This window comes from Engystomops pustulosus, chromosome 11 (genome assembly GCF_040894005.1).
Source record: "Engystomops pustulosus chromosome 11, aEngPut4.maternal, whole genome shotgun sequence".
In the NCBI taxonomy this organism is placed as follows: Eukaryota; Metazoa; Chordata; class Amphibia; order Anura; family Leptodactylidae; genus Engystomops; species Engystomops pustulosus.
In genome coordinates, this window is record NC_092421.1 from 85,305,835 (window position 1) to 85,320,273 (window position 14,439).

Here is a 14,439-nt window from a genome sequence, read left to right on the forward strand (position 1 = left end):
AGTTGCATTTCGAATGCGTTTAAAAATGTGGCAAAAACGCCACATGTGAATTTGCCCGAGTGATTTCTGCTTTGGCACCTGCATGTAGCACGCGGAGGAGGGGGGGGGGGGGGGGCACTCCTCACCCCTCACCTCTCCATAGAAAGATGAGTGGCCTAAATCTTGTGGCGCCCGCCTCAGTCACGGTGCAGCGACCAGGTGCCATTAACCTTAAAGGGGTTTTTCCACAAAAGAAAATTCTCACATTTCATCCCCTAGTGATGTTACCCCAATAAAGATCATTTTAACCCTTTACTGTTTTAATGCTGTTTAAGCTGCTATCACTCTTCTGGCTGCTCAGTGGAAAATCCCAGAGTGTGGGCGGGGCCTCTTTTAGTAGACACATTATGATCCATCTAGTTCTGTGGGCTGACAATGTGGTTACATTATCAGGGTACAGGGTGTATATGCACTTTCATCTGACTTCAGACATTGTACTAACACACTGACACATATAAAGAGAGGAGACAGATCAGAGATGCAGGAGATGATTACACGGAGGCTGACAGACTTGTACTCTGTTACACTGTGAGCTCTGCTACATCTCAGACATGTGCCTGCCTCCCCTTTCCCCCGGATCACTTGTCTCCTTGTAGTTTGCAGCCTCTCTCTCTGCTTTACCGTGTGCTGACAGGAAGTGATCAGTGTCTGTGTCTCTGAGCTCAGTGCAGGGGGCGGGGCTAGAGACAGAAATCTCATCTGCACCATCTCACACAGAAATGAAAGATGGCACCCACCCGACTCTAAGAAGTTTGAAGTTACAGGGTCCTGTCTAGTGGCAACTGAGATTGTGTACAGCAGGACTGATAGAGACGGGTTGGATTATATCTGGGAAATGCAGCATTTTTGCCAATAACAGTGAATTAGAGAATTAGATATTTTGTTATCCTGAGGACATATAAGAAACTTGTCTACATGGGAGGAATATCCTTTTAATGGGGGCTGTGATCTGGCAGCAAATTGTGCAGCCGCCTCACTGCCCCCATAACTGTCATGTGAATAAGCCCTAAAAAAATTTGGTGCGGACGTGACTCACAGAGAAGGACCTGTAAAAAGATGCACCGAATAACATTGAAAGGTGAGGCTGCTGTAGAAAATACGGACAAGACGCGTCCGTGAAATAACATAGTGTGCACGGAGCCTTGACCTATTGAATCTTTTTGCCTTCGACCTTGAACGTGGTGAAGTCTCCGGTGCGAACATTCACCATTTCCCGTCCTGAATGAGCCGCTTTCTTTATAGTTTATCAGTTGTAAAGATTACGATCCACAAATGTTTATAAAAAGTGTCTTTAATCTTTACATAAAATACTCAGCACATTGTAATACAAGCCGTATACAGCACATCATCATATACGCCGGACACTATAGATAGGGAGAAAGGTTTCTGCAGGGGGAATGTGGATGTTTTATGTGAGGTAGATATTAGGTTTCAGCTGCTGCAGAACTACAACCCCCAGCATGCAAGGAAGTAGTGCAGCAACAGCAAGGAGACCACGGATAATGTATAACGGCCTTACCGTGACAAGGAGCGGGGGTTATATGTGGCTTCATGACTATGTGTTATCTCCTGCTACTATACTGACCCTATACTGATCCTATACTGACCCTATACTGACTTTATACTGAACTTATACTGACCCTATACTGATCCTGAAACCATATAACATGTATGTGCAAGTGACTGAAGGAGTAAAAAATTATAGACTGTGTTCCAGACCTGAACCAAAACCTGGCCTGAGACTCGGCAATTTATAGGGAACCATCAAATTCTGCCTCCATATTTACTGACTACATAAGAAGGTTTGTTTTGTAGTCTGTAGCAATGGAGACACATGGGTCGGCGTAGGAGCTGTATACATAAAACATCGCAATTGGAAAATACCACCATAGGCGACATCCAGACTGTGTGATCTTATATACCATGGGCTGAAAAGTGGAGAATAAAGACTGGGGGGTCATGTATATGCGCCCAGGAAAATCCTATACACATAATGGAAGTATATGGAACACAATGTACCCCATAAGTTTATATTAGGACTATAAGCAGTGGCAAAAGTGTGCCAGACCCCCAATGATAATGTAATATGTATACGACCAGCCTTCTTGGTGCACCATATGGGCCACCTCGGTCTCTTGGGCCCGGTTCAGGCTGCACCCTCTGCACCCCCTCTAGTTACACCCCTGACTATAAGTCATAGTATCATAGTTTATACAATTGAGAAAAGACACGAAATGTCCATCAAGTTCAACCAAGGAAGGGAAGGGATTGGATGAGAAGTCCCTAATGGAACCTTCAACAATTTCTGAACGTGAACTCCAAGTCCCCAAGACAAGTAACCCAGAAGGGGAAGTAATAGACAACGCTGTATTAACAAAAAATTCATCGCCGGTCGCCGTAATTCCTCGTAATTGCTCGGTTCCGGAGTTTCGATCACGTTCCAGTCTGCAGCAGTCACTGCTCGGAGGGTCCGCACTGTAGTCCTGTAGCCTCCATCCTCCCGGTCTCATAAGGACGTGCTGTCTGTGCTCTCTATCCCGGCGTCCTGGGCCATAGAGGCGAAGTGTCCTTGGCTTTCCAGGAGGACTTCAGGGCTGCCGTATTCTATGATCTTCCCCGAGTCCAACACCATGACCCTGCAAAGAGGAGAAAGATGCAATTCAGAGTCTCTGCAGCCGAATCTTTGGACTTAATTCTGAGGAAGTCACATCAGTGACGAAACGCGTGGGTACTGCCTCCCCCCTCTCTGCCTTTCATTGCTCGTGAGATTTAGCCACCACACATTGTTATACATTGTTACTATATTTTGCACTTTGCTTATTGCCATTGCTACTATACACTGCTGCTACATTTGTATTTGTTTTTTGCCATTATTGCCATTGTATGTGTTTGGGGTGGCTGATTTCTGTTCATTGAGACAGTTTACTATTGTCTATATTTACAAGGGCAGTTTGTAGGGGAGTATTACTGTCGCCCTGCTTTGTACATCCAGGAGCACAGTACACAATGTAACATATTTATTTTATATTGTGTATATTTGATTTGTTATTTATTTTTTGGTCATCGACTGCATCTTGGTTTTTCTTGAGTTTATGTCCTGTGCATATAAATATCCCAAATTATCACATTCTATAGAAAGTTTGTAAGTTTTGACTATGCACAAAAAAATATAAGCTGCAAAATAAGTGACTAAGGATAAGGACCGGTAATAATCCGCGTTCTCACCGGTTACTGTCCATGATGGTGTGTAATCGATGTGCGATGGTCAACACTGTGCAATCTGCAAATTCGCTGCGGATGGTTCTCTGGATTAAATTATCCGTCTCCAGGTCCACGGCGGCCGTGGCTTCATCCAGAATCAGGATCTTGGATTTGCGGAGTAACGCCCGAGCCAGACACACCAGCTGCCTCTGCCCGACACTAGACGAGACGAAAGAGATGTTTAAGATCTAAGTCCTGGTGCACATTACCGGATCTTCTGGACGTGATCCGGTCACATGACGGACCCCATAGACCTCCACTCTGCACGGTCACTATGCACTGAGGCTCATTTCCTATGGACATCGGTCAGGGGAGCAATGACCAACCCCCACCCGTCACTATCCCCCCGGCCCGAATGTCCATGTGCACGAGGCCAAGGTCTGGGTCACAATGTGGAGTTGAGTAATTTAGGCAAAACAGCAGAGATCAAGGAGGAGATTTGTACAATTTGGTGAAATCATAAACCAAAAATGACACAATTTGTAAAATGACAAAGAAAGATCCAAGTTCTTGTAAGCAGAAGCCCCCGGACGCACCTCAGGTTCTCTCCTCCCTCGCTGACCTCATAGAAAAGCTTCTCCTGCAGCTCCGCTACATAGGTCTTCAGGTGAGAAAGTTCTAGAGCTTTCCAGATCTCCTCGTCCGTGTACTGATCAAACGGGTCCAGATTCATCCGCAGTGTCCCAGAGAACAGCACCGGGTCCTACACGAGAACATTACAGGAATATTGATCAATGTATCAATGATCTTTCATCGCCCTTTAACTTCATTTCCTCATGAACCTGAATATTTATTATGAAGACTACCAGATAGTACTACCAGATAGTTTCTCCCTGTGAATGATGGCACAGAGAGTACTCTACTGCCTGGTGTCTCTATAAATAATGATGTCACAGATAGTACCACCAGATAGTTTCTCGCTGTGAATGATGGCACAAATAATGGGGCAGATTAACTTACCTGGTTCTTTTGCGATCCAGCGGCGCGTTCTCTGCGGTGGATTTGGGTACGTCGGGAAAACGCGAATCGGGCCCTTAGTAAATGACCCCCAATATATCCTCCTTGTCCCTCACCGATTAATGTTGACAAACATGAGGGCAAATTTATCATACTCTAATGCATGTTTTTTGGTAAGGAGCTGCCTTACAAGAAAGTAAAAGGAGGCTTTGTTTTCCTGGAAAACTTATTTGCATATTTCCCAGAATCCCCAAGTGGAGCATCAATAAGTCTCCACATGCCTGCAAACTCTGTCTGACTGTTTTAGTTTCTGAATTTTTAATGCCGCCACATGAGTTCACTGCAAAGGGGCCCAGTGAGGCTCTGCTGCCCAGGGGCCTATTGATACCTGGAGCTGACCCTGCCTGTAAGTAATGTAATAAATAAAACTATCTCCATGTCTGTTTTTGTTATTCATGGGAGCACAGATAGTACTGTCCTGCTTCTCTGGCTACAGTCACACTAAATAGCATTTACAGTCCCTGAAATAGCAAAGTCTCCACAAGGAGTTATCTTACGTCCCTGACCTTTATTATGTATTTTGACCTCGTTAGTGAAATTTTTGCCAGAAATTGGTGAAATTCCTATCACAAATGGCTGTAATCTTATATACAGGAATGAATTAGCACATTATTTCCTATGGCCTCTGAAGAGGAGCCTTTAGTGAGCCATGAGTGACCGGTCTGGGGATCCACTGGATTTACCTGGGGAATTATAGTCAGTTTGTTGCGCAGGTCATGGAGGCCGATGGTGGAGATGTCCAGACCATCAATGACGATCTTCCCTCCGGCCGCCTCAATGATCCGGAATAGACAATTAGTAAGGGAAGATTTCCCGGCCCCCGTCCTTCCTACTATTCCAACCTGGAGGACAGAGGTGCAATTATATCAGGTGCCATATAGGATTATATTTACAGATGAAGTGCGGATAATAATTCTCAGATAGATCAGAGATGTATAAGATCTATCTGTCCATCTACCATCATGTATGGCACAGACCTTCTCCATACTGTCCACAGTGCAGGAAATCCCATGTAGAACAAGGTCCAACTCCGAGCGATAACGAGCCTTGTAATCCACAAACTGCACCACGCCTCTATCCGGCCAGTCCTGTGGGGGGCGCTTCTGAGTCACCCACTCCGCCTGGTGAGAAACATGAATGGGTGAACATAGCGACAAGCGACTATAGCGACAGGACGACTAGAGCGACAGGACGACTATAGCGACAGGACGACTATAGCGACAGGACGACTATAGCGACAGGACGACTATAGCGACAGGACGGCTATAGCGACAAGCGACTATAGCGACAGGACGACTAGAGCGACAGGACGACTATAGCGACAGGACGACTATAGCGACAGGACGACTAGAGCGACAGGACGACTAGAGCGACAGGACGACTATAGCGACAGGACGACTATAGCGACAGGACGACTATAGCGACAGGACGGCTATAGCGACAGGACGACTAGAGCGACAGGACGACTATAGCGACAGGACGACTATAGCGACAGGACGACTAGAGCGACAGGACGACTATAGCGACAGGACGGCTATAGCGACAAGCGACAGGACGACTAGAGCGACAGGACGACTATAGCGACAGGACGACTATAGCGACAAGCGACTATAGCGACAGGACGACTAGAGCGACAGGACGACTAGAGCGACAGGACGACTAGAGCGACAGGACGACTAGAGCGACAGGACGACTATAGCGACAGGACGGCTATAGCGACAGGACGACTATAGCGACAGGACGACTATAGCGACAGGACGACTATAGCGACAGGACGACTATAGCGACAGGACGGCTATAGCGACAGGACGACTATAGCGACAAGCGACTATAGCGACAGGACGGCTATAGCGACAGGACGACTATAGCGACAGGACGACTATAGCGACAGGACGACTATAGCGACAGGAAGGCTATAGCGACAGGAAGGCTATAGCGACAGGACGACTATAGCGACAGGACGACTATAGCGACAGGACGACTATAGCGACAGGACGGCTATAGCGACAGGACGGCTATAGCGACAGGACGACTATAGCGACAGGACGGCTATAGCGACAGGACGACTATAGCGACAGGACGACTATAGCGACAGGACGACTATAGCGACAGGACGACTATAGCGACAGGACGGCTATAGCGACAGGACGGCTATAGCGACAGGACGACTATAGCGACAGGACGGCTATAGCGACAGGACGACTAGAGCGACAGGACGACTAGAGCGACAGGACGACTATAGCGACAGGACGACTATAGCGACAGGACGGCTATAGCGACAGGACGGCTATAGCGACAGGACGACTATAGCGACAGGACGGCTATAGCGACAGGACGACTATAGCGACAGGACGACTATAGCGACAGGACGGCTATAGCGACAGGACGACTAGAGCGACAGGACGACTATAGCGACAGGACGGCTATAGCGACAGGACGACTAGAGCGACAGGACGACTATAGCGACAGGACGACTATAGCGACAGGACGACTATAGCGACAGGACGACTATAGCGACAGGACGGCTATAACGACAGGACGACTATAGCGACAGGACGACTATAGCGACAGGACGGCTATAGCGACAGGACGACTATAGCGACAGGACGACTATAGCGACAGGACGACTATAGCGACAGGACAGCTATAGCGACAGGACGACTATAGCGACAAGCGACTATAGCGACAGGACGGCTATAGCGACAGGACGACTATAGCGACAGGACGACTATAGCGACAGGACGACTATAGGGACAGGACGGCTATAGCGACAGGACGGCTATAGCGACAGGACGGCTATAGCGACAGGACGGCTATAGCGACAGGACGACTATAGCGACAGGACGGCTATAGCGACAGGACTACTAGAGCGACAGGACGACTATAGCGACAGGACGACTAGAGCGACAGGACGGCTATAGCGACAGGACGACTAGAGCGACAGGACGGCTATAGCGACAGGACGACTATAGCGACAGGACGACTATAGCGACAGGACGGCTATAGCGACAGGACGACTATAGCGACAGGACGACTATAGCGACAGGACGACTAGAGCGACAGGACGACTAGAGCGACAGGACGGCTATAGCGACAGGACGACTATAGCGACAGGACGACTATAGCGACAGGACGACTATAGCGACAGGACGACTATAGCGACAGGACAGCTATAGCGACAGGACGGCTATAGCGACAGGACGACTAGAGCGACAGGACGACTATAGCGACAGGACGACTAGAGCGACAGGACGACTAGAGCGACAGGACGACTAGAGCGACAGGACGACTAGAGCGACAGGACGACTATAGCGACAGGACGACTATAGCGACAAGACGACTATAGCGACAGGACGACTATAGCGACAAGACGACTATGGCGACAGGACGACTATAGCGACAGGACGACTATAGCGACAGGACGACTATAGCGACAGGACGACTATAGCGACAGGACGGCTATAGCGACAGGACGGCTATAGCGACAGGACGACTATGGCGACAGGACGACTATAGCGACAGGACGACTAGAGCGACAGGACGACTATAGCGACAGGACGACTATAGCGACAGGACGACTATAGCGACAGGACGACTATAGCGACAGGACGACTATAGCGACAGGACGACTAGAGCGACAGGACGGCTATAGCGACAGGACGGCTATAGCGACAGGACGACTATAGCGACAGGACGGCTATAGCGACAGGACGACTAGAGCGACAGGACGACTAGAGCGACAGGACGACTATAGCGACAGGACGACTATAGCGACAGGACGACTATAGCGACAGGACGACTAGAGCGACAGGACAGCTATAGCGACAGGACGACTATAGCGACAGGACGACTATAGCGACAGGACGGCTATAGCGACAGAACGACTATAGCGACAGGACGGCTATAGCGACAGGACGGCTATAGCGACAGGACGACTATAGCGACAGGACGACTATAGCGACAGGACGACTATAGCGACAGGACGGCTATAGCGACAGGACGACTATAGCGACAGGACGACTATAGCGACAGTACGACTATAGCGACAGTACGACTATAGCGACAGGACGACTATAGCGACAGGACGACTATAGCGACAGGACGGCTATAGCGACAGGACGACTATAGCGACAGGACGACTATAGCGACAGGACGGCTATAGCGACAGGACGGCTATAGCGACAGGACGACTATAGCGACAGGACGACTATAGCGACAGGACGACTATAGCGACAGGACGACTATAGCGACAGGACGACTATAGCGACAGGACGGCTATAGCGACAGGACGGCTATAGCGACAGGACGACTATAGCGACAGGACGACTATAGCGACAGGACGACTATAGCGACAGGACGGCTATAGCGACAGGACGGCTATAGCGACAGGACGACTATAGCGACAGGACGACTATAGCGACAGGACGACTATAGCGACAGGACGACTATAGCGACAGGACAGCTATAGCGACAGGACGGCTATAGCGACAGGACGACTATAGCGACAGGACGACTATAGCGACAGGACGACTATAGCGACAGGACGACTAGAGCGACAGGACGGCTATAGCGACAGGACGGCTATAGCGACAGGACGACTATAGCGACAGGACGACTATAGCGACAGGACGACTATAGCGACAGGACGACTATAGCGACAGGACGACTAGAGCGACAGGACGACTATAGCGACAGGACGGCTATAGCGACAGGACGACTATAGCGACAGGACGACTAGAGCGACAGGACGACTATAGCGACAGGACGGCTATAGCGACAGGACGGCTATAGCGACAGGACGACTATAGCGACAGGACAACTAGAGCGACAGGACGGCTATAGCGACAGGACGACTAGAGCGACAGGACGACTAGAGCGACAGGACGACTATAGCGACAGGACGACTATAGCGACAGGACGACTAGAGCGACAGGACGGCTAGAGCGACAGGACGACTATAGCGACAGGACGACTATAGCGACAGGACGACTATAGCGACAGGACGACTAGAGCGACAGGACGACTATAGCGACAGGACGACTATAGCGACAGGACGGCTATAGCGACAGGACGACTATAGCGACAGGACGACTAGAGCGACAGGACGACTATAGCGACAGGACGGCTATAGCGACAGGACGACTATAGCGACAGGACGACTATAGCGACAGGACGACTATAGCGACAGGACGGCTATAGCGACAGGACGGCTATAGCGACAGGACGACTATAGCGACAGGACGACTATAGCGACAGGACGACTATAGCGACAGGACGACTATAGCGACAGGACGACTATAGCGACAGGACGGCTATAGCGACAGGACGGCTATAGCGACAGGACGACTATAGCGACAGGACGACTATAGCGACAGGACGACTATAGCGACAGGACGACTATAGCGACAGGACGACTAGAGCGACAGGACGACTATAGCGACAGGACGGCTATAGCGACAGGACGACTATAGCGACAGGACGGCTATAGCGACAGGACGACTAGAGCGACAGGACGACTATAGCGACAGGACGACTATAGCGACAGGACGACTAGAGCGACAGGACGACTATAGCGACAGGACGGCTATAGCGACAGGACGACTATAGCGACAGGACGACTAGAGCGACAGGACGGCTATAGCGACAGGACGACTAGAGCGACAGGACGACTAGAGCGACAGGACGACTATAGCGACAGGACGACTATAGCGACAGGACGACTATAGCGACAGGACGGCTATAGCGACAGGACGACTATAGCGACAGGACGGCTATAGCGACAGGACGGCTATAGCGACAGGACGGCTATAGCGACAGGACGGCTATAGCGACAGGACGACTATAGCGACAGGACGACTATAGCGACAGGACGGCTATAGCGACAGGACGACTATAGCGACAGGACGGCTATAGCGACAGGACGACTAGAGCGACAGGACGACTATAGCGACGGGACGGCTATAGCGACAGGACGGCTATAGCGACAGGACGGCTATAGCGACAGGACGACTATAGCGACAGGACGGCTATAGCGACAGGACGACTGTAGTGTTCGTCAATGTCCCCAGACTTTACCTCATTCTCTGCCTTTATGTACTCATCCACGCGCTCAACAGCGACAATGTTGGTCTCCAGCTCGGACGTCATCCGCACCAACCAGTTCAGCGTCTGAGTGATCTGTGCAAATACGGAATAAAGGAGAAAGGAAATGTACAGGAGAGGAAACATGACTGCTTCCTCTAGATACAGCGCCCCACCTGTCCATTGTGTGGTACTGCAGCTCAGGTCTGCCTCCTTTCTGAGTGCCACAGAGTGCCAGAGTTTTCCAAGACCCTTTTATTGATCAAACTCCCCAGTGCCCCCAGGACAAAGAGATCTCTAGTCCTGTCCTATATGATCGGGACTGAGTGCCATGACCTCTCCAATGGGCCAAGGTGGCAGGAAATGACCCCCACCCAAAATATTTAGACCAATCCTTAGGATCATTAGTATAAACATCTCAGAAAAAAATTCTTTAAAGGAAATCTCCCATCAGAACCCATCCTGATAAACCAGGGACACTACTCATAGATCCAGGCATCTTCTTATACTGTGGTATCTTCTCATATTTGTTATCCATGGCCTCCTTCATTCTAATATCAACTTTTATAATTATGCTAATGAGTCCGAAGGGTTCAGGGGGGTGTTAACAGAGCCCCCCTGTATAGCTGCTTCACAGGCTGTTACACTGTCCTCCCCCCTGCGGAAAAGCCTGTGAAACTATGTAGACGAGAAGATGGCTCATTAGCATAATTTTACAAGTCGAAGGAAGGAGGCCATGGATAACAAATATAAGAAGATCCCACAGTCCTAGTACCCGGATCTATGAGTAATGTAATATCCATAGAGCTGAGATATACACATGAGACTCACATTGAGCGCTGAGGATATAGATAGACCCACAGTCCCGCCGTCCACCGTGCCGCGGGCCAACACAGCGAAGAGCGCAGCGAAGAACACTATAAGGTTTCCTACAAATTCCAGACGAATGGCGAGCCACCTGCAGACCGGATAACCGGATAAGAAGATCATTATAGATGATAGATCAATAATTATCACAAGATCGGACACATCTCCGGGATTCATCACCTATTGGAGACGATCCAGGAGTAAACGCTCTTCTGGTTGATGTCTAAGGTGTCTTCATTGTGCTGGAGGAACCTCTGCTGATGTCCATAAGCCCGAATGACCGACAGACCCGAAACCGTCTCCCCAAAGTGAGAGTAGATGGGGGAGCGCGTGACCGAGTCCAGACGTCTCAGCTGACGCGAGGTGGTGACGTAAAACCTCTGCAGACAACATAACAAGGTAAGTTTCATGCATATTAAGGAATTGTCTTTACAATTATTTTTGTAAAATTTGAGACTTAGGTTTTCAGGTATAGAAAATCCTCTCCAGCCTCTGGCTCAGTATTAAAGGTGAATTCTTATCTGGGAAGTCACATTTAATTTACTTTATCTGCCATATTCATACATTTATTCAATTGCATGTTATGTAAAAAAAAATGTTCCTGTGTGAAGATAATGGGGCAGATTTATCAAGCTGTCTGAAAGTCAGAATATTTCTAGTTGCCCATGGCAACCAATCACAGCTCCCCTTAAAAATATTCATGAGCACTGGTAAAATGAAAGTTGAGCTGTGATTGGTTGCCATGGGCAACTAGAAATATTCTGACTTTCAGACAGCTTGATAAATCTGCCCCAATGTGCCATGTTGTCCCTTAGAAATGAGATAGTTGTCTTTGGATATGACCACCATGCACTCTGGTAGCAGTGAGCACACATGCGCTACTGAGTCCTGCCTGACCATCTGGATCCAGCGTTCATTACCACATGCAGTAATGTGGCAGTTTTCATATACAAAAATGATTTGATTTTTGTTCAATCACTCCAGCAGAGGTGGTTGTATCCAAGGACAACAATCTCGTTTCTAAGGTACATGACTACATTTATGGGAAATTATCTTCACATAGGTAGATTTTTTTTTAAATAACTTCCAATTGAAGAAATATATGTATATGGCAGATTCATTACTGTAAATGTGAATATCCCTTTAATGTTGGCGCCTTCCATGTGGTACATTAGGGGTTCGAGACCACATAGACCACATACAATATATAATCCTTTTAGCAAGCAGGGGTTTGCCCTGTGCTATACTGCGGATGCCCTACAACACAGCAGAGAGTAGCTGTGGGCCCTGGCCCTTGCCTGACCTTGCTGGGTGCTGATGCCAACCCTGATACACGTCCTAGTTACACAGTACAAAGGTAAAGTAACGCCACAGAAACAAGCTGCTTACCTGAATAAAATAATACAAAATGGCGAGTGGAACAATGACAGCCGCAAAAATCGGGGTGGCGAAGCAGATCATAAACAGGGTGCTGATGACTCCTAAGATGCAGGCGATCCAGCTACGGAACGACATGGGGATAGTCTCATCCACGGTAAAGATGTCCTACATGCAAGTAAAATATTCATCCGAATTATAAGACATATAAGAATCAAAGGGCTCAGGAGGGTTGGGGATAACAGGTGATCGGTGAGACCCCCCCCCCAACTGATCGTGAGAATGGGACCCCCAATGATGCAGAGCACAGGGGGTCCTGTCCTCACTAATGGGGGAGTTACTCTTCTCTAGGACTCTTAATGCAACTGACCTTGGCAAACCTGTTGACAATGCGCCCGGTTGGAGTAGTGTCAAAGAACTCCATAGGAACGTGCAGGATATTTCGGAGAAGCTGTGTATGGAGCAGCCGCGACGCCCGCACCGTACCAGCCGCAACCAGAAAAGCGCCAAGAAACACAAAAATACCTAAAAATATACACACGTCGTGAATCACTGCCGGCACAATACCAAGTGTTACCTTCTAAAATGTGAGAATAAAAACATCAAGCACCTTGTGCCACGCCCATAGCGCCAAACACCCCGAGCCGCATGTCCCTCTGCGAGGCCGGATAGGTTTCATTAAAGTAGGTCACAGCGTCCGAGGTCCATTCACTCAGCCAAATGTTCTGTCCGACAAAGGCCGCGTTCTGCAAAACGTAGGCCGCCAATATCCAGATGGAGTAACTCCAGCCGATCGCACGCAGATACTTCACATACAGAGAGAATTTCACCTGCAACAAAGGGTTAATTAGAGGAGATTTAAAAATGACCCTGATTGGATGAAATAATTATATAATTATAATTATATAATAAATAACTAATTATAACATTAATTCTGACCCCATCATAGAAACCCCCTTAGTTTCTGGGTCTCCCCCCCCCTTTCCTGGGTCTGGCTGTAATACAACTGGCTGCAACAGGACCCCTCCCCCCTCCCCTCTTCCCCCCACCATCCTCTGGGCTGTATGTGAAGATCCACCAACACTCAAATGTTACTGGCAGCCACTTCTGGGACTTCTAGTGGTTAAAATGGGATCTGTATACAGAAAGCTCCCCCTAGTGGTGGCTTCAGATGACTATAATTATACTTGGGGGCCAGCAGCTTCAGCTTTTGCCTCTGGGTCATGAGGTTGTGGCATGTACTATCACATCTTACAGAGGTTGTTACGATGTGACGTCATAACAGATGCTGAGGTCAGGGGCATACAAGGTGACACCGGTCATCTCTACCTTTCCTGTCTCCACCGTTTCCTTCTCAATAAGTTGTTGTCCTTTTGCAGTTTTCTTCTTGTCTTCTCCCTTGTCCTTGACTACGTCCTTCAGTGACCTCCTTAAAGAGCCATTCACACTGAAAGACAGACGGATGGGTGAGAAATCACAAGTCTCAGATCACCCGTGGTCCATGGTGGATATATACGTGTCCTGGGCCGAGCCCTCACCTGCCGAGCTTCCTCCGGTGTAGACTGTTCTCTCTCTTCAGTGTCGTCGTCACAATGTCTTCTGCTACTGCTGCAGCTTCTTCTATGGTTTCATCCTCATCATCATCTTCATCATCGAGGAGCACTGCAGAGGAACAACAGGAATCATGACCATGACAATAAGATACAAAGCTGAAAGGAGACCTCCCATGAGGAATCAGAAGAAGACCTGATGGTAGATTCCTCCATCTGTAATGAACATAACTTGTTACAAACTTTA

The 14,439-nt window shown here is 48.7% G+C and overlaps 1 protein-coding gene across 1 annotated transcript in view; it reads right to left on the reverse strand.

Moving 5' to 3' along the window:
- Positions 1-1,312: 1,312 nt before the first annotated feature.
- LOC140105354 (ATP-binding cassette sub-family C member 2-like) overlaps positions 1,313-14,439 on the reverse strand; it is a 48,493-nt gene continuing 35,366 nt past the window's right edge. The window contains exons 20-32 of the mRNA XM_072129257.1: positions 14,181-14,304; positions 13,972-14,089; positions 13,253-13,472; positions 13,013-13,167; positions 12,655-12,810; positions 11,446-11,645; positions 11,230-11,356; positions 10,393-10,494; positions 5,295-5,438; positions 5,001-5,159; positions 3,837-4,003; positions 3,265-3,459; positions 1,313-2,675 (exon numbers count right to left, since the gene is read on the reverse strand). Coding sequence (XP_071985358.1) covers positions 2,546-2,675; positions 3,265-3,459; positions 3,837-4,003; positions 5,001-5,159; positions 5,295-5,438; positions 10,393-10,494; positions 11,230-11,356; positions 11,446-11,645; positions 12,655-12,810; positions 13,013-13,167; positions 13,253-13,472; positions 13,972-14,089; positions 14,181-14,304 — 1,997 coding nt within the window. The 3' untranslated portion in view covers positions 1,313-2,545. The remainder of the gene's footprint in view (positions 2,676-3,264; positions 3,460-3,836; positions 4,004-5,000; positions 5,160-5,294; positions 5,439-10,392; positions 10,495-11,229; positions 11,357-11,445; positions 11,646-12,654; positions 12,811-13,012; positions 13,168-13,252; positions 13,473-13,971; positions 14,090-14,180; positions 14,305-14,439) is intronic.